This window comes from Idiotropiscis lumnitzeri, chromosome 21 (genome assembly GCF_059441095.1).
Source record: "Idiotropiscis lumnitzeri isolate Australia: NSW breed Sydney's pygmy pipehorse chromosome 21, RoL_Ilum_1.0, whole genome shotgun sequence".
Lineage (NCBI taxonomy): Eukaryota > Metazoa > Chordata > Actinopteri > Syngnathiformes > Syngnathidae > Idiotropiscis > Idiotropiscis lumnitzeri.
In genome coordinates, this window is record NC_142411.1 from 114877 (window position 1) to 134807 (window position 19931).

The 19931-nt window shown below is 46.1% G+C and overlaps 3 protein-coding genes across 9 annotated transcripts in view; 2 read left to right on the top strand and 1 right to left on the bottom strand.

Moving 5' to 3' along the window:
• nkain2 (sodium/potassium transporting ATPase interacting 2) overlaps positions 1-12074 on the top strand; it is a 38382-nt gene extending 26308 nt beyond the window's left edge. For 2 of the 3 annotated variants that reach the window (XM_088285913.1, XM_088285914.1), the window contains 4 exons: positions 1661-1861; positions 5606-5666; positions 8412-8493; positions 9480-12074. In XM_088285913.1, coding sequence (XP_088142039.1) covers positions 1661-1861; positions 5606-5666; positions 8412-8493; positions 9480-9489 — 354 coding nt within the window. In that variant the 3' untranslated portion in view covers positions 9490-12074. Of the gene's footprint in view, positions 1-1660; positions 1862-5605; positions 5667-8411; positions 8498-9479 lie in introns of those variants that run through there. The other variant, XM_088285915.1, reaches the window with a different exon arrangement.
• LOC148316199 (triadin-like) overlaps positions 1-19768 on the bottom strand; it is a 60418-nt gene extending 40650 nt beyond the window's left edge. For all 3 annotated transcript variants that reach the window (XM_088285917.1, XM_088285922.1, XM_088285916.1), the window contains exons 1-2: positions 19526-19768; positions 19014-19144 (exon numbers count right to left, since the gene is read on the bottom strand). The gene's annotated coding sequence lies outside the window, so the exon portion shown is untranslated. The remainder of the gene's footprint in view (positions 1-19013; positions 19145-19525) is intronic.
• On the top strand, positions 12160-18694 carry rnf217 (ring finger protein 217). 3 transcript variants are annotated; one of them, XM_088285911.1, is made up of 7 exons: positions 12160-13206; positions 14188-14409; positions 15099-15257; positions 15637-15734; positions 15899-16002; positions 16123-16194; positions 16324-18694. In XM_088285911.1, the coding sequence occupies exons 1-7, from the start codon at positions 12289-12291 to the stop codon at positions 16398-16400; spliced, it is 1650 nt and encodes a 549-aa protein (XP_088142037.1). In that variant the 5' UTR covers positions 12160-12288; the 3' UTR covers positions 16401-18694. The 3 variants fall into 3 exon arrangements, with proteins under 3 accessions (XP_088142037.1, XP_088142036.1, XP_088142038.1); XM_088285910.1 differs by having other exon boundaries at positions 12161-13206; positions 15093-15257; XM_088285912.1 differs by lacking the exon at positions 15099-15257 and having other exon boundaries at positions 12161-13206.
• Positions 19769-19931: the final 163 nt, after the last annotated feature.

Genomic DNA, 19931 nt, shown 5'->3' on the forward strand with positions numbered 1-19931 from the left:
TTTTGTGTTGTTTTTTTGCCCCCCGCAGTTCCACTGAATAATAATAATAATAATAATTACTGTTAATGTAAAAGGTGATGATAAATTCGGAATGTTCTTTAAAAGTGTCCAGTATTGACCATGGGAAAGCTGTCGGAACCGTCCGTCCGTCCAAACCGACTTAATGTGTGCCGCGTTCACAATTCGGCGACCAGAAAGATGACGCTTTCCTCCTCCATTCCGGCTCCCAAGGGGCTTGCGGACAAAAGGAGAGAAATGGGAAATTGAGCGAGAGTGAAGCAGGGCGAGACGTCACCCGAGAGGGGGGGGACAAAAAACAACAACAAAAAAAACCCGACGTGGTTCACTGAAGCGGCACCAGTCCAAAGTCGAGTGCAAAAAATGGCCGATTGTCAAGCAGCACTCCTCAAATTATTCGGCACACATTTGAACTCCACGACGCAGATCGGGTCCGTTTCCATTCAAGGTTTGTCGCGCTCGCTCAATCCTGTTTAATAAATAGAAGAGCGCCATTCGCTTGCTATCTGGTCACGCAGGTTCAATCCAAAAAGAAAAAAAGTCACGCGGGCATCGTGTTGCCAGTTGAATTTGCTCGCTATTGATTGTTGTGTAGGAACGCGGCTCATTTAAAGCCAGGGCGGCAGAAAAAAGAAAAGCAGGAGCGGGCGTGGAGGTGCGAGACGGAAATGGAGACAAAGAGGACGGATGGAGGTCGGCTGACAACAGAAGGACGATGAAGAGCGATGGCAGACGAGCCCGTCGCCACATTTGGACTCCTTACAAAGACGAGCACAACAAGGGGGGGGGGCGGGATTAATCAGAGCTCAGCACTAATGAGGCATTAAGTCATTACACGAGAATAGAAAGAGACCCGAAAAGGAAAAGAGCGAGAGAAAAGCAAGCGCCACCGAAATTAATTAGGTGGGGACATGAAATGAACATTTTGGAAGGATGAGGCGGCACGAGAGCAGCGTCCTCACTCGTGTGGTCTCAGGTGATAATCGAGTAAGCCAACCTTCCTCCTCAACAAAACGCGTTGGCGACCAATCGGGGGTGAACAAAGTGTCATTCGTCGGCATGCTTTTGTTTCCAAGGTCGGACTTGACAGGAGGCGTTACGCAGACCACACCGCGAGGGTTCATTGTCTTGAGTTTGGAACAAAAAAATAAATAAATAATAAATAGAGTCTGTTTTGTCAAACACATGGTCAGTGATTGGGCTTTTGGACTTCACATTTTGCTTTCCCCAACAAAGCAATTGAGAGCCATTTGCTCCCCGACGGCGCCACGTCCAACTTCCGCAACCCTTCGAATTTGAGCTTTTCTTTTGCTATTCTCCAAGGACACGTTGATCGAGACACGAGCGGAGGTCCTCTCTCATATTATTAAAAAGGTTTGCAGTGGAAATCGTTTTCCGTGCCCCTCGTTCGATTTTGGTGCATTTTCGACCGCAAGTTTTATTCTCTTATCCTTGCTGCCCCAACCGAGTTGTACAACTTCTGATTTATTTTTAGCCCCAGCCATCGCTTGACTTTCCTCCTCTCTCTTCATCTCGCCGGCCTGGAGACGACAAACAGTTTGGCTGGTTGAAACGCCAGCTTGACGCGCCGCCGCCGTCCGGCTCGCCTAACGTGCGACTCGCTTTGTGTGCGTCTCGCCAGGATTCCGACCTGGTGCTCACCTTCAACCTGTCCATGCATCGCTCCTGGTGGATGGAGAACGGCCCCGGGTGCAGCGTGACCCCCATCGGCCCGCCCCCCTCTTGGGCGCCCGAGGACCACCGCTACATATCGATATCCGGCTGCCTGATGGACTTTCAGTTCGTAGAAGTGGCTCACTCCTCGCTGCAGATACTCCTGGCGGTAAGTATTAGCGCCAATTTGCGAAACGGTCCGGACTTGGTGCTTTGCGTGTTCATCTCGTCTTTTGCGTCTTGTAATAATCTATTTGCAATGGTGCGATTCGGGCTGCACTGATTTTTTTTCCCAATATAAATCTCTCTCACAGCTTCACGGGGACCATTTTTATGTTTGCGTTGAAATAAGTTGGCGCGACGGCACCAAGCCAGCAGGAAAAAGAGAATCTTCAAGATTTGGGATCGTTGCACGCTTCAAACAGAAAATAAAGCGCAACGGGGGCTGACCGTCAAAAAAGGGTCAAGTGCCCGATATAGCCGAACATCGCGAGCTTGTTTTCGACATGAACCTGAAACGTGGGTTTTGGCCATGTAGGTCGAAGTAGAAAGCGATGATCACATTTGGGGAGCACAACATGCTCACAATTAGTCGTTAAGATCCCGTCGCATGACAAAACGTTCACAAAAATGCGTCAAATTGTGCGTTCGAACTTCAAGGTGGCGCCGCCGCACAAAGTCTACACTTTGCTAAGTTCGACATGAAGCCTCTTCCGAGACGCTGCCTCTTTTCGTTTCATCTCTGCCAAAACGATTTCCCGCCGCCTGTCCCCCCTCGTCAGCGCGGCCCTGCGGAACCGTTCCTCCGCGGCGAACCGAGCTCATTAGCGGGATCAGAGGAGACGACGCCGAACGAAATAAAGAGCGGGAATGACGGAGGGCCGTCACCTTTCATCAGCGTCTCCAACTCAAGTCGAGCTGAAGCGCGTCCGCATCCGTGTCGGGTTGCGCGCGCCTTCCATAAAGCGCCGCGTCAATATTTGTGCGACTGCATTCGCGATTAAATCAGCAGAAATGGAGAAATGAGCAGGTGAGCAGGTGCCTCGGCGTCCTCGTTTCTTTTCACGCCGCGACAGTTGACAGCGATACTTATAGCGCGGCGGAGTGCCAGCACGCCACGCCGCTGTACCACCGCCTCACCGGAATTGGCGCGCGGAACGGCTGTCATGCCTCATGAGCGCACACACCGCCCAACCTGAGCCCAACCTGAGCGCCGACTCGATTGGCGGAAACGCCGCCAACGTTCTTAACGCCGTTTGTTGCTGTTCAAGGGAGGGAGCTGGCACTCAAGTCAACCGCTTCTTCGCAGTCCGATGAAGTCAGAATGCGATGGCAAGGTTTCTTCCAATCTTGCACGTTTAATGAAGCTTTTTTATGCATATGAGGTTAAAATCCTCGCGCCAGAATGTTCATCACAGCGTCGCAAACAGATTTATTCCCGTAAAATGAGACACCTTCGTGACAGCGCAATTTATCAGCGGCGAGAGCACAGGAGGGATTAATGACCGGGCGGAATGTTTGCTGCAAAAAAAAAAAAAAACAAGATTATCAGACGCAGACAGGCCACATCGGGGCGATTATGCGCATTTCTCGGCGTCTACGCGAGAAGCAGGAAAAACGGGACTGAATCTCAACGGATGTGCGATCTTCTTCGGTTGCTGCGGAATCTTGCGAGCCGATTTCGTTGACAAAGCCCGGACGGACGCTTTCCTTTTCCCTTTTTTGGGCAAAAAGGCGACGTCACCGCGTGCCGTCAATGAGGGAGCAGAGCCTGGAATTGTCTCGACGACCTCAACCGTCTTTGGTTTGGTGAAAGTTGTCCATTTTTCTTCGTCTTGACTCAAAAGTCCTCATTTACAGGCGGTCCGTGCTTTTTGTTGCTACGACGTGACACAAATTTGTCCTTCCAAAAATATTTCCAAATAAATAACACGTTGACAATCGCGCCATTCCATCACTAAATAAGATCAATTTCTGAGAAATACTTTGTTTTATTTTTGAAGCCTCATGTTTTGGAATGTCAAATCCACTTCCAATCCTGCTTTTTATGCCAACACAAAGCGACATTTTATAACAAACGTGATGCACATTATGAGACGATATAACCCTAATTACTACTTTCCTATAATTGAGGGCTCTGGCGCCCTCTTAGGTGACAGAAAGAACCCAAAAGTCTGTGTTTTCGGTGCATAAATGTGACTTTTTTTTGTCGCAAACGTTTTCAGTCACCCACTGCAGCTCAATTTTAACGATGGATCGCTTTTACGGCGACCTCGTTCTCTTCGTGGCATTCTCGGCGACTAAATACATTTTGTGGTGACAAGCAACACCCGCTGAGCGGCACGTCTTCGAAACGGGCCGAGGATGTTCTCAGACTAGCGCGTGTCCCCTTCACGTTTCCGACCTGATTTACGCTTGTGCCTTTTGTGAGGAAAAGCGGTACCGATTAGTTCTTGACAGGCTCGACTGCGCCTGCCGTCACCGCCGACATCCTTCCCTTTTTTTTTCCCCTCTTCTTTAGTTACTAGGTAACCATAATTCAGAAAATGGAAAAGTGATGATTGTTAGTGCAGTCGTTTGACAAGAGGCGCATCCTCCCAGCGACGACATCCGTAGGACGGCAACTCAAATTCATCGAAAGCAAAGAACACGCCAAGATGTTCCGGAGTTGCAGACACAATTTTCTTTGTAAAAGTCACGTCGGCGTTAATGGAAAGTTGCAGAGCGACACGCGTAAGGACAAACATAACCTCCACCTCGTTTCTTTTTAAAAGTGTAAAACCGAAATGTTGACAAATGATCAAAGAAGTAAAAAAAAAAAAAAAAAAAGTCTGCTTCATGAGCAGACACCAGCAGAGTTGTGGACCAAAAGATAAAGACTTGCGCAAATATCGCTGCGACTTTCGATCTTACTGCGTCTTCAAAGCAGGCGGCAGGATATTGTGTTTACACGCATCAACGGCGGACCGGACTACGGGAGCGGTCGGAATATTAACAGGATATTAACGCGCATCGCAGCGGCGCCGAAGCCCGTCCGCGGCCGGCCAGACAAAAGCGTTTCCGAGGCAACGAGCCCGCCGAGGGAAGAAGTGTCGAGAGTCGCGAACGAGCAACAGGTGGCGTTGCGCGGCTCGCTCGACACCGATTGATTGGCTTGATGACGTTATTGTTAAAAGCAATCCCGTGTTCGCGGCGACACCGTGGAAGGGAACGTCGAATACACGCGATGATGTGGCAGCTCTCATCGTTTTTTGTGAACGTTCAAGGATTGATTGTTGAACTCGAGGGGGGGGGCGGCAGTAAAAAAGGCCAAAAATATCGGTCACCAGACGGATTTCAAATTGGGTGTGCCTCAACAAACGGCCTTCTTCTACTTCCCGCCTCTTTGCGTACAATATCGGCTTGACGGCGTCGCCGAGCGTTACATTTCTGTCTCTAATTGACTTGTCAGTCATGGCGAGGACGTGGGCGACAGAAAGCGAGCGAAGGAGGGAGGGAGGGAGGCGCTTTGGGATCTGAACATTATTTCGACAAAATGAGGTCGAGACCCTGAGATGAACGCAGAATTCGGAATCTCGCCGCTCGCCGTCGTCCGCAAAGCTTTTATGGCAGCGTGACGTGGGCCGACTCGACCGCCCCTTCCCGCTCATCTGCCCCAATTGGAACCCTCCTCGCGGTCGCCATGGACAACTCGCAGATCAGAGTGCAAAGGCGTTCCGATCTTGGGTCGGATTCTCGTACCGACGGAGCGATCGAAGCTCACCTCGCGTCACTCGGCTTTTCTGCGCGTTTGTCTGAGATGACGCCATGTTCTGATCCACTTACTCTTTTTTTCTTCGACCCGAGGACGACGCTTCCTGTGCCGAGGTGGCGTCCCTGTCATGTCTGTCACGTGTCTTTGTGTCTCCTCCAGTTGGCAGGCTTCATCTACGCCTGCTACGTGGTCAAGCTCATCTCGGAGGAGGAGGACAGCTGTGAGTGCACGTGCACGTGCACACACACACACACATTTACACTTACACAAAAGCCTCAATCAGACATGATCTGGCGTTGTCGGACAGCCGATAACAAAATCGACAAACGGTTTGTTTTGGAGTCGTCCGCATCAACGAGTCTCGTCACCGAAGCCAAAAAAAACACTCGACGGAAGCAAATCACGGCGGTTACACAATCTTGCTGAGATGGTTCTGAAAAACCAGTGGAAAGTTTTCATAGGTCACCGTAATGCTCATGACTGCCACCTACAGGACCGGAATGGAACGGCGATGCCGTGCACGGCTTGCACACGTTTGTTGGGAATCGGTGAACGTCTTTGCAGCCGACTCGCATTTTAGACAAACGTTCTGCATTTCATCTGGTCCGCTCGAGTCAAAACTTGAGACCAAACGTCGTAAAAGCCAGGAAATTGCGCTTCAGTCAGAGTTGGAATAATTGAGGTGGTGCAGTGATGCTTGAATTTGGGCCGCCGGCACGGCCAAGCACAGAGAAAGATGAACGAGCATTTTGAATTCGGAAGACGTTTTTGATCGCCACTCAACGTGCGTCAATATTTTCCGTTAAAATCTTTAACAATTAATTTGCATCAAACTCATCGTAGTCGCACAAGAAAGTCAAAACCGAATGAAATCGTCCATTCCTTTTCTTTCTCGTCTGCAAAAAAAAAAAAAAAAAGATGTCCGTGGTGGACGTCTCTACTCGATATTAAAAAAGGCAGAAAAAATGATTCCCGTGTCGAAAACGTCGTTTTTCATTCGCTCTCTGATAAGCTTTCGAGCTAATGGAAGTGTCAGGCAAAGCCGCGTCTCGCTCGTTTCTGAAACAAAAACAAAAAAACTTTTGCGAGTGAACACAAGCCGAGTTGGGAGGAAATGCGCCATGAGGGGACGTCGATGAATCGCTTCAACGACAGAAACTCGGTCACGCTTCACGCCGCTGCAAACCAATTTCAGATTAGACATTGAAACTTTTCTTCAAAATGTTCCTAAAATTGTTACTTGAAAAACAAAACGACTGCTTTTTTTCTTTTCATGCAAGAATTCTTGCGACCTTTTGATGGCTCGACGCGACTCCATTTCATGATTTGCGTTTGAGGCCGCTGCACGTCAACGTTGACGCTCAAATGTGCTAAAACGCAATCTCGCAAGGATGCGTTCACAACTTGAGGTGGTAAAAAGCAAGCCCTGCCCGCCCAGAAGCAAAGAGGGCGTTTTTCCACGTTGCAACAAGTCCATCTCCTCTGCAATCTGCATTCCTGCCTGCCGTTATTAAAACCCTGAACAATTTTGCGAGTGCGTCTTCCTGCCACACTTTCTCTCGTGATATTTATTTTTTTTTTTGGTCAATCGTAATCTCCTGCGTACTCTTGAACACGGCGGCGGGAAGGAAATAAAGCGCAGACCGAACAATAATTGCGGCCGATTCGGAGGAACGAGCCTTGGGTGAGCAAGCGAACGCTCCGAGCTGCTGACAAAGATAATTAGACCGACAATGATTCCGTGCGCGCCCGCTTGAGTCGGGCGCATTCTAATCAACCCTTGCATGCTGGCAACACACACGCGCACTCGGATTGTGTGTCAGGACGCCGTCGGGGACTGCGGCATGAGTCAGCGGGAAAAACAGCGCGCGTAAAGACGGCGGCGGAGGCGATTGTCGGAATAACGATCGCGGCGCTGTCCAGTCGCGGCGATCCGAGGACACCGCCGACCGACAAAAGATGAGCGGTTGTCCTAATCAGACGTCCTCATGAATACATGAAAAGGATTATCGGACGCGTGAATTTGTGATAAAATCAGGAAAGCGACGTGAAGAGAAATACTTTTCCTTGTATTTTTTTCCACTCTGACTGGATTTGGATCAAACGTCTCTTGAGGAAAACATGTCATGGAGTCAATTTCTTCTTTCTGTGTGATGGAAAGTGAGGTCAACGCGGCTCACTTTAGGAAAAGCGTCCGTTTGGAAGATCCAAATCAAACCAAACAAAGAAACGTCTTTGCCATGCAAACGTCAGCATTGATGTGTCGTGCGTTTAAAACTAAACGCATAAGTTGACCTTGAGCACACGAGCGTCATGCCAACACATCATGAAAACGCCATTTACGAGCATCCGTGCGGCCTTGTTGTCCTTGGCGAGTCTCCGTCAGAAGACGTTCACGTGTGTTTGCGTCTGCATGACTGCATTGCAAGTCAAAATTTGAATTTTAGTTTTCCACCAATGAAAAGTGCTGCGGCGCACTGCGACAAATAAAACGGATTGAAGTGAGCTTGTCAAGTTTTTTTTTTTTTTACACTGGGCAGCGAGCGTTGTTGGTAAATTCTCATTTTCAGCCGAAGATAAGAAATTTGCCGAACGCTTCATTCAATTGTGTGACATTTCCTCAGATCGCTGCAGGCGTCGGTTACCTTAACAAGTCGTTTCTTAGCGACGGCGGCGTCCCGCATTGGCATCTGCAAATTCGGCGGGAATAAATCATGTGCGGCGCGGGTGGAAGTGACTTTTAAGGAGCTCTCTGACATCAAAGCGAAAAAGCATCAGAGTCTGATGCAAGCAACCACCTGCCGGCTGCCTCTCGGCTGCTCCATCCTCGATAATTTAGGGCCGGCGTGTACGTGCCGTCTCAAGGCGTCGTAAATAGAAGGCCACGAGCGAATAGGTTTGCATCGCACGTCGACATACAAGATGTTGCGGAATAATGAATCGACGCTCTTCCTTTCCTCTCCAGTTGATTTCATCGGCGGATTCGACTCGTACGGCTACCAGGGGCCTCAGAAGACCTCCCACCTTCAACTACAACCCATGTACATGTAAGTCGTGCACGTGTCATCCCAAAGCAATTCATGAAAGATCACAATGTTCCAGACCACCCCCGCTTACATGTTTTTTTTTTTCAAGGTCTTTGAATGCATCATCTCTGATCATCAGTCAGCCTTGCCTATAAAATTAATTTACAAACGTTCATTTCTGTCGGTGTAAAAAGCAGGATTGAAGTGGAAATAACTTCATTCTTCTTCCTTTCAGATTTACAAACATAATTGTGTGACACCATCTAGTGGTCGAATGAGGACTTACAGCCCAAAAAATAAGAAACAGTATAATAGAGAAATAAAGAGTTATGAAATCTGCTTCATGTCCATCCATCCATCCATTAGCTTTTCTGCTTCGCGGGCAGGCTGGAGCCTATCTTGAACTGTCTTTGGGCAGTAGGCGGGGCTACACACTGAACTGGTTGCCAGCCAATCGTAGGGCACACAAAGACAACCATCCGCACTCACAATCACACCGAGGGACAATTTAGTGTTCAAATCATCATAAATCATCAACCGCCTTCAATGCAACTGCTGCGACACACTTTTAGTGACACACGCACACGCACACGCACTCATCATTGTTCCCTCAGCTGTTTGTCCTTTCACTTCGCTCTTTATTGGCTTCAGCCGGGGGGACCAATAAATTGTTGCGTCCCGGAGGAAATATATATGCCGCTCTTTTCACACAGAGCCCCCGCTGCCACACACACACACACACACACACACACACGCACGCACGCAATCGGATTGTTAATGTAATATTCTAATTTATTATGTTTATTTATGAAAAATTACAGTCAATAATTCTTCTTAATTAGAGATGCAAATAAACTTTTCTGAATCTGCTCTCGCTTTGTTCTCCATCACATTCATTTTTCACAATAATAATAATGACCACACGAAGCAAGCCAATCGGACAAACGAACGCAAGCGCAGGCTTGTTTTGTATCACAAACCAAATGTCTCCTCTTTTATCTTTGCAGGTCAAAATAAGATTTCGGAGCTGCCTTCCCACTTTTTGATTTGTTGACTAACAAGGACACAGAAGACGGACGCGCCCACTCCTCCATCCCCGCCCCTTGACTTCCTTGCAGTGTCTTGTCAATTGCTGATGGTGCAACACTGCCCTCTGGTGGTGGAAGGCAATAACTACAAGTCACGGGAACAACCCGCTTCCATCGGCTGGTGGATTTTGTACCGTTTTGTTGTGTTTGTGTATTAGTGGATCATCAACTTTTTTTAGTGCCTGACAGACTTGCTGACAACAAGAATACGACCAACTAAGGAATGTCAGATGTTAGTTTTTTTTTCCTCCACTACATCCAGAATTGTTTGACTTCTGGATGTGACCGAAGACTAATGTACAGAAATGTGAATCTTAATGTTTACAGTCCGAGGCAATGCAACGAAGAGTAAGGCAAATGCGTTTTTGTGTGTGCGCTCGGGCTCGAGCGCCTCTGCTGTCCAAGTAATTCGTCTTCCACCAAATAGCAACAAGTGGAGTGCCAAAGAACACAAGACTGAAGCATCCACCCAGAAACAAGAAATTGTCCAAAGGTCCACAAAGTAACGACAATCACGAAGGCCTTTCACACTGCCGGGGAAAGCCGGCAATGTTTGGAATTTGTGGATGACGTGACAACTTTACAGCTTCAGAGGTCCGATCAAAGTCAGAACGGAGTCGGGACTGCAGCAGTGCCAAGTTGGTCGCTGGAGCATGAAAATCAATGCGGCTTATAAATTTCAAACCATGACAAATTTCAATGATTAAAAACTCGTCAAAAATAAATAACGTGAAAAATCGACATGTGGGCGCGGCTGACGAAACCACGCCCTGCTCAACTGCCAATCAAATAACACTTCTATCAACTGCCGAAACGGATGCGACGTCATCTCGCATCTTTCTTGTGCTCACACACACATACACAACTAAAAGTTTGAGTGGTGAAAATCTATTTGCTCAAATACTCGGTGGCTGGATTAATCCCCATCGGGTCGTCATGACAACGAAGCGCTTTAAAGCAGCAACCATATTTGGATGTACTGTACAACTTTTTCGCCAACCACACCATTTACATCATCAAGAGTCTTTCAGGATTTTCTTATTTTGACATTTTTCTCCCTAAAATTGGTTCATTTAAAATGAGGTACATGTATTATGAATAATTTGACAATTGGTTGATTTAGAATGACAAAATGAGCCATTTTAATTATATAGTCAGATTTTTTTTTCTTATTTTATTTAATCAATTATGAGTTGTACAATATTTTAAAAATTTGCATTTGATTTTGAAAAATAATCAAAGTTTTTATCCATTTAAGTTTACAATCATGCAACTGAAACTACGCTACAGTATTTTAAAGTTGCTCATTTTTTTTCAGGCCAAAGTTGCTTTTCCAACGACTGGCCTCATCCATCTATCTGATAATAACAAACGTAGAAATAAAATCATCTGAGGATAAAAGTTTGCCGTTTCATCGTGCCGACGCTCCCCCGACCCTTCAAACGTGTCATTAGGACACCAGACGGCCATCACACTTGAATTCCGACGCAGCCTCGGAAGGGCACCGATGCGCACCACATTTTTCTCTCAACGTACGTGAAGAAAGCAAAATGTGATCTCCTGCTACTTGGAAATTTTGGACACTCTGGACCAAACATTGGAGGCCTTCCTTGTTTACCGTGTAACTTGTACGTGGAGGCTTTAAAAACATTTTCATGAAAGGATCCGGGCCTCTCTGGAGGTCACCGGTGAGGACTTCAGAACATTGTGCGTGTGCGTGAGTGTTTGCATGAGGTGTTGCCAAGCTGTGTGCATCTTTACTACTTTCATGCCAGTCGCAGTCAGTCTTACGCTGAGGGAAACAGACCTCAATGTGAACTTTGTTGTTTTTCTACTTCAGTGGGAAATGCCCACAGGGGGAAATTGTTTAAAAAAAGGGGGGAAACCTGAATTGTGACCTTGAACTTGTAGATGTTTTTTTAAAATCATGCGTTTTTTTTTTCTAGTTGACTAATAATGTATGATGTTGTGGACAAGTGTCCCTGTGTTTTATTGTGTGAGTGGGCGGGGTTAGAAAGTGTTGCCTTGAGACACGGGTTTGATTTGTTCTGTAACCACACTTTAACTAAAAACTCTTATTGCAAATTGTGGATGTAATATTTTTGTAGATGAAATGTCTCTGGTGTTTTTCCCGGCAAAAGATATTTTGCTTCATTTATTAAATCACAGGCAGGTAGCACTGGAATACGGAGGAGTAGTACAACATTCTAGATTTTTAAATTTAAAAAGACAGTATATGACATTAAAAACTGTCCAAACTTCTATAATTAAGGAAATGAAAATGAATCTGTTTTCTTTTTTGTGTCCTATAGAAAAACATTCATAAATGTCGACCACTTAGAACATAGCCCTGTGGAACTCCTCGGTTAATATGTCCAGTAGATGGTGGAGATAAAAACCTGACAGACCATATAAAGATGATTAAACCTCGGGAAAATGTCTGAACCAAATTGTCAAAAAAGCAACTATGTCGAATATAAAAAGAATATCGGACAAATAAACATTTAAAGTGTACTTTAATTGACTGTATTGACTGACAAATGCCGACTTGTACGCTCTGCAGTGGGACGATTGTAGTCTTGCAAGTGCGTATTCAAAGCGTGACGTCAGTCGTGCTGACGTCAACCCGGAAGCGCCGGCGGCATCTTTTTGTTTTGTTTTGGTGCATTAGTTAGTTGGCAACTTGGGAGGCTTTGACAATGCGGCGGACCGACGCCGCGCGCTACAAATGGGTCAAGAGCGCCCGGTGATGGAACATGACGGCCATGCATCACGCACATGGAAAATGCCGACGGTCGTCGCTGCTTTGGAAGCGGAAGAGAAGGTGAAGTCGCCACTGGGAAATAGTCAGGTGGAGGCGTCGCTTCGAAATTATGTGGACCGACGTCTCAGCAGAGGGAAGTTCTTGCCGGACGACGACGACGAAGAAGAAAAAAGCGGAGCAGAAATAGAACAACGAGGAGGACTCGAAGGAGCCGGCAACGATGACGCGGAGGACAACAACAACAACAACAACTGCAACAGAGGAGGGGGCGACAGCACAGGGGCGGATACTCTCGAGTTCCTGAGGGCCACTTTGCTGGCATCGACGCCCCCCTCACACCGCGCCAGCACGGACGCTCGGATACAGTTTGGCGTCCACTGTGTCAAGGGCGTCGTTTACGACGTCACAAGAGACCCGCGACGCGACAAGAGCGCCAAGCCGGGACACGCCGGTATGCAAAACGAGCCTCCATGCGCCGAGTTAACCAGTTCGGACTTTGGGGCGCTTGAACTATTGTCTCTTTTTGACACTAAACGAGAACAATGTGACACCGTTGTTACTAGTGCACGCTCGGACTTGACATCGAGCGTGAAGGATCATGTTTATTACGACGTCTACTGCATCGCCAGCGAGCGTCTTCATGACACAAGCGAGGCGACTTCCGAGTCGGGCGAGGGGCTCGCTTTCTACACGGCGGAGGATTTGGTGGACCCTCTGCGTGAGTCTATCTTCGGCCGCCGTTCGTCGAAGCAGGCCGGCGCGGATGGCGCGACCGAAGTGCAGCCGTGCCGGGTTTGCCTGGACAACAAAACGAGCGCACCCTTGCCGTGCTGCCGGAAGCTGGTGTGTGACGAATGTTTGACACTGTACGTCACTTCCCAGGTGGGTCAAAAGCGAGCTTAAGATACGAGGACCTCGATTTGATGTTTTTTTTAAATAGAAGCAGTTGGTTGGCAATTTTTATTCTGTCTTAAAATAAGAGTAAAAAGATTTAGGTGCGCTTCTGACCACCCACCGCTAGACGGCGGTCTTTTACGTTTACAAGTTTTGTACATATAGAAACAAAATATTCTTCACAAAAAAAGGGTAAAAAAATACAGCCACATGGGCAGTTATATTTCAAAAATATGCTTTATTCCAAAGAGATGAGTAAACGCTGAGGTTTTGTACATTCCCACGGGAGTGATTGGTCGACCAATGAGAGCACCAGCGGATTTATCCCGTGAGCTGATTGGCTGCGATGACCGAGCATCTTCCCTTGTTTAATCTCGCGAGTCTCGTCCACGTTAATAAACGAACGGCACTTTTGAACAGCGTTTTGTTTAGAAACTCAAAAGTTGTTCCAATGTGCTGTTCACTTCGGTCGAGATGGTTGAACGGATCGTAAACAGCTTGAGATTGAAACAACGGCAAATAAAATGTTAAAGTTTGCCTTAAAACAATTCAACTCAACTCGCATCATGCGAGCAAAGCCAGAATTCAGCCATGATTACGTCTGGCGATGGTGTTTCTTCTTTGTGCGTATTTTAGGATTAAAAAATAAACCTCCAATGTAATTATGAGCAAATGTTCGCCCACGCCTGCAGTAGGTGATGCAAGTGTACCTAATATTATGGCCGATGACTGTGCATTTTCCATCTCAAGTGATGAGTAGTGTGTGTGTGCGCGCGCGCATTTTGCAGCAGGAGGTTTGCTATCATGACTGCCATTCGCTTATGGACTTCTGAATGCGCCGACTTGCGTAACACTTCATTGCATTACGTTGTGCATTATTAGTTTCCTGTCAAGGCTCATTTTCCCGCCCAATTGCATCAGATCCAAAATGTTCACGTTAGTTCTTAAAAGCTGACTTTTGGTGTCCAGGTACAAGTGGGCAGGGCGCACATCCGCTGCCCCATCTCTGAGTGCAGCGGGATGCTGGAGAACGCAATGGTGGTCTCGCATCTGACCGGCGAGGACGTGCTCAGGCACCGCTACTTCCTGGAGCTGAGTCAGCTGGACGCCAGCACCAAGCCGTGCCCCCGCTGCAGACATTTCACCTCCCTCGGCCGCGCCAGCCCCGCACGCAACGAGCACAAGTACAAGGTGAACGTGGTTTTGAACCGACGCCATTTTGCCGCGACACTGCGCAGCTCACACTCATCTTTGGCATATTTTTAGGTCGCAGCCATCCTACAAAATAGACCAAGAGTATGTTTTGTCTTTAAAAGCTTTGACATAATGCCCCCAACTGCACATTTCTTCAAAATAAAACTATCATCTCAGAGCTCAATTTTGACAATTTGTATTGAATTACTATACAAGTTGTTTTTCTTTTAAGATTTAAATGAGTTTGAATTAAAATAAAAAAAAAAAATCTTCTTGTGACATTTTATTGATTACATTCTGATAATGGGGCCTGATGACCTAATACTTCTAAATTCCCACAAAGGAAAAAAAAAAGTAAAGGGACAAATAATTAAGAATGGGAAATGTTCTCTTTTTCTTTTGAATACGTTAGTTTTTACGTCGACACGATGGGGCATGGTGTCGAATTTTAAGGAAGAAAAAAAAAAGATAGTTGAATATAACTTCATCTGGAACAAAATGTGGGAAAAAAAGTGACAAGGCAAATAGTTACGTCAATGTGAAATTGTACGACATTAACTTGTAATCGATTTCCAATTTATCGACATGGTTTTCCAATACTATGTGGCAAAAAAATCAAATGTGAATGCCAGACATGGTGCTGATTGGATTGGCTGAGAACTTGCGACATTGTGGCGCAGGTGCAGTGCAGCGACTGCCAGTTTGTGTGGTGCTTCAAGTGCCACGCCCCCTGGCACCAGGGCATCAAGTGCCGCGACTATCGCAAAGGCGACAAGCAGCTGAGGAGTTGGGCTTGCGTCATCGAGCGCGGACAACGCAACGCGCAAAAGTGTCCCAAGTGCAAGGTACTCCCAAAAAATTTAAAATTGGATCAACTGACCAACATGTTCGTTTTCCCAAAACCATTCCAGAATTTTGCCAGATGCAAAGTCTGGAACTTTTGACCTTACTGTGCTATGTGCCCCAAAAAGGTATTTATTATGATTATTATTTTTTTAACTATTGAAAAGGCCCAAAATTTTTTGGTTTGTCGTGTTTGCTGGCCCAAAGTGAACTTGCGCTGCTTCACGTTTGTTTGACCGCAAAGTCCAGTAAGCTGTTGTCAGCCTGCACTTAGCCGAGCTTAATGCGCGAGCGCGAGCGCTTCGGAGGCCATTAACGGCGCATTCGTGCATCCTGGATGCGCTGGAGTTGAGTGATTGACAGCTGTGTGCGTGTGCGTAGATCCACATTCAGCGCACGGAAGGATGTGATCACATGGTCTGCACACAGTGCAACACCAACTTTTGTTACCGCTGTGGCGAGCCATACCGTCAACTCAGGTAACGTTTGTTTTTATATACTAACGCAAAACAGTTTTTCTTTCAACCTAATTCAATTCAGATTTATTGTAAAATGAGAACAATGAAAAAGAAATACTAAATATCAAAGTACCGAAGAGGCAATTCAATTTCCTTTCCTTGCCTTGAACCGTTTGCTTTTTCAGGTATTTTGGCGACCACACGTCCAACCTCAGCGTGTTTGGCTGCAAGTATCGTTATCTGCCGGATAAGCCGCATCTCCGACGCTTTATCAGAGGTTCCATCTGCGGTGAGTCGCTGTCCGTTATTTTTTCGCCAGCCGCAAAACAGCCGGGAGGACAAAGTCAAAGTTGTCTTTTGTCGCCAGTTGTAACGCACGACGCGGTTGCTCGTTTGTGTTGTGCGGCAGGCGCCAAAGTGCTGTTGGCTCCGCTGGTCGTGTTACTGGTGCTGGTCTTGGGAGCCGTAGCGCTCGTCGTAGGTACGCGACATCTTGCCTCACCTCGCCGGGAGGAAACGCAAAGCCCTGAAAAACGCATTTGAGGAAGATTTTCATCAAGAAAATCTCTCCTGAAAATAATCTTACGGCTAATGGTGCGTTTGTGTGCAGGTGCGATCGGCTACCCCATCTACTACGTGTGCAAAAAGAGGAAGAAACGGCGCTCTTTGGGCTCCTGGCGCTTTTGACGTCGGCATGCACGAACAGGAATTGAGACGGCCTCAGGTACTACGGAAGACGCGCAGCATCCTCATCTTCACCCAGTGTCGTCTATTTTTGGGGTTTTTTTTGCATGCCAATCTAAAACGCCCCCCCAACAAATGACATGAGTGAGGGGGCGGCGCCTGGTTGGTTTTCGCCCGCACGCCTGACGATTGTTTGGCTGCCGTCCGACACGCGGATGCAAGTCGGGATGTTGGACAAAAAGTGCGATGGTGTCACAATTGTGGCAAACAAAAAAGTTGTTCATTTGGTCGTCCATGCAACAGTGCCGGAAATCACGATTGTCTAACCGCAACCCCCCCCCCCCTCGCCGAATGGTCTTTTGTTATGTCATTGCTGTCATTGCATAGCGTTAATCACACAGGTCAACAGTTTTGTTCGTTTTGTTTTTTTAAATCAGCGATGCAAGTGAATATCGCAGCTATAAATGACAACGCATGCAAACTCCATATTGCACAAGCTTATATAGGTCAAACTTAAAAAAAATAGAATCTCAAAAAGCTGATGTGCTTAAAAAAAAAAAAAAAAAAGCAGCGTCAAAAGTACATTTAGGGACACTTGAAACCGTCTCTGATTCAAATTTTCTTGTGAGAAAATAAATCTCCTTTTGTAGGGCTTCAACATGCCCCAAAAGTCACCAAATATGCATGTCGGACAAAGTGCATTTATAGTGGCGCCTTGAGATACAAGTGTCCTGATTTAAGAGTGACTCAGTAGTGCCCCCTGGGAAGTCTAAAATAAAAAATTGATATTTTTGATTTAGTGATCAACACAAAATTGGATGCAAACGTCTCATGACTACAGAACACAAAAAAATGAAAGGACCCCGGCTCAACAGTTGGAGGAAGTCGGCCATTTTGGTTGGACGCAACTACTTTGGACAAATTTTAGGCGGACTCTGACACCTGGAGTTTGGAGGCCAGCCAGCCGGTTGCCGGCCGCTCGGACTCCTCCCTCATGTGCACCCACACGGCAGGATGTGCCCAGTCATCACAAAAAGAAAAAGGGCACAGTCGGCTGCTTGTATTGTGCCAACACAAACTCGGAGTCTTTGGGAGGCGGGATCGTGAATTGAGCGTGGTCAAACCCGTCGGCCGTTGTGTTGTTGGAAGGCTCTGCGCGGTCACGCGGGACTTTTTGCCACATTTCACACCCTTTGTGCCAAAACATCCACGATGCCACACCAATCCCCGTCCAGCCACATTACTGCCGGAGGAGCTCAACTGGCTGGCTTATATTTAGAAATTCAGGTGTGTTATGTGAGAAGGTATGCCAACAGGAACTACACGCATGACACGTCGTCGTCTGTAATAAGCCGTGACACAAAGAAAGGAATCAGAAGGACGCGCTGAAAAGTACCACAAAAAAAATTCCCTTAAAACTTGACACGGAACAAGTTAGGGGGGAAAAAAAAGGTGTTATGTTACATAACATCCTGCGAATAAGTTACAATGTGAGAAGTGGAGCAAGGAAGAAAAATTAAGTTAAAATTATATTACGAGAAATAAGATCTAACGTTACCTGAAAAGAATATCAATATTGCGAGAAAAAAAGTAAATGGCAAGGATACGAGATTTTTTTTTGTTTATTTAAAAAAAATTATAGTTGATCTCTGAAAAAGTTGCTAAGCCACATATATTTGTAATTGAAAAAAAAAAAAAACAGACAAAAAGTGTTTTAATATTACAATAAAAATTCCAAACAGGGAGATGTTTTTCTTTCTGAGTTTTTTACAAAATATTACAGCTTTATACTGGTTGAAAATGCAAATTTGAATGCTGCTCGTATTGGTAACTTCGGCTACTTTTTTTCCTTTCCAGTGTGCTCAGAAGGCATCTTGGAAAGTTGTCATGTGACTAATTTTGGCCTATGGCCTTTCACTTGTTGGCTTTTTCCCCTCTTTCTCTCTCTTATGTTTTGGTTGAAATTGTGCCTTATTGCCACTGATTGAAAACGAAAGACAGCGGTTCGGAATAAAATGTTCTGTGGACAGGTTTAGGAGGAGACAATCCAGGCTCTGCGCTGCATCCCAAATATGTCACCCTTGTACTTTTGCACCCGTTCAACAAGTTACAGGCCTGCTTATTTTCAACTTCATGAATGTACACATTATATCGAACATGACAGACAAATATGGATATTCACAATGCACTAAAACGGACATCTTGAAGTTAACTTAGCAGGTATGTGGTTAATTATGATAGCTTTCAGTGAAAATGTGGTTGACGATGAATAAAATCAAGTTACCAAAATTGAATAATTCTTCGTGTTTTTTTTTAACTGCAATTGCAGTTTGTGGCCAACGGAGGGCAGCAGAGCACCGCGACAGGTGCAAGTCAATGAGCAAGCTGAGTTTTGACCATGGACGACGGGCTCCCCCTAGCGGCTCAATTTGAAACTGGTTAAAAAAACATTTGAGCCGACTTTTAAAACCCCTAACCCTCATTTAAAAGCCTACTTTGCATCCCTAACACTAACTTTAAAACCCTAATTGGCCAACATTTGCTGATAATCATGAAAGCAATAGATAGGCTAGATGTCACAAGTCTAGGAATGGGCTCAAGGAGGGAGTCTCCTACCAGCAGCCGGCCTGGGCGGATCAAGAGGTGGCGTCCTGGCAGGAATCTCCAGTGGCTTGGCTTGAGTTGAGTTGAAGCTTCTTAGGCTACAAGCCTTTCCTGAGATCGCCATCATCAAATAAAAGTCTGGCCTGCACAAAACAAAAATAGCACCACCTAAGTACACAAACTAAAACTCATTCCCAACTAAGTAAAACTAATTGCATTATAAGTAGTAGTTTGTAATGAATCATTATTGCAACAATATAATTCTGTTCGACGTGTTAGTTTATCAAAAGGCTACAATGTGCTAAGTGAAAGAGTTGTGGAAAATGAGCAATAGCAGCATGAAATTAATTTGATCAATAAAAATGCATTTTACACATATCCTCAAAATTAAAGTGCATTAATTCAACTACATTCAGACGCCCACAAATTTGCAGCTTTATTGGTTCAAGTGCAATCATTGATGATTGCATTTTAAATAATGAATACATCGTGATACTGAGCTAAAAACGCCACAAAATGCTCACTTGGTAACGGGAGCGGCCAACTTCGCTCTTCCATTTAACACAAAGCTCAGTCGCCGCGGTCCGGCACTGGCAATGCTGTACTCGAAAAAGGTCGGCTAGCAGTGATTAAAGTAATCAGATTGCAGCAAGGTGGAAAATCACAAAAGCAAAAGAAAAAAGACACCAAATACCACGAGCTGCAAACATTTTTCCCACCGGCATCCCCTGACAACTTCCGCCTATCCGCACATACGACAATCTTATTGGAGCTCTTCGGTCACATGACCGAGTGATCCAAGCACGCGGTATGTCAAAGATAAATAAAGAATCAAGAGCAAAATCTTTGACATGTTGATTTCTGTGGCCAGCACTAAAACGAGTTGAAAATTCTACTTTGAACCCTAACCTTACTTTGAACCCATCATTT

Excerpts from the sequence above, each read along its gene's own strand:
- rnf217 (XM_088285910.1), top strand. The coding sequence starts at position 12,289 with ATGGGTCAAGAGCGCCCGGTGATGGAACATGACGGCCATGCATCACGC. Across the intron at positions 13,207-14,187 it reads CACTGTACGTCACTTCCCAG|GTACAAGTGGGCAGGGCGCA; the intron begins GTGGGTCAAAAG and ends TTTGGTGTCCAG. Across the intron at positions 15,258-15,636 it reads AAAAGTGTCCCAAGTGCAAG|ATCCACATTCAGCGCACGGA; the intron begins GTACTCCCAAAA and ends GCGTGTGCGTAG.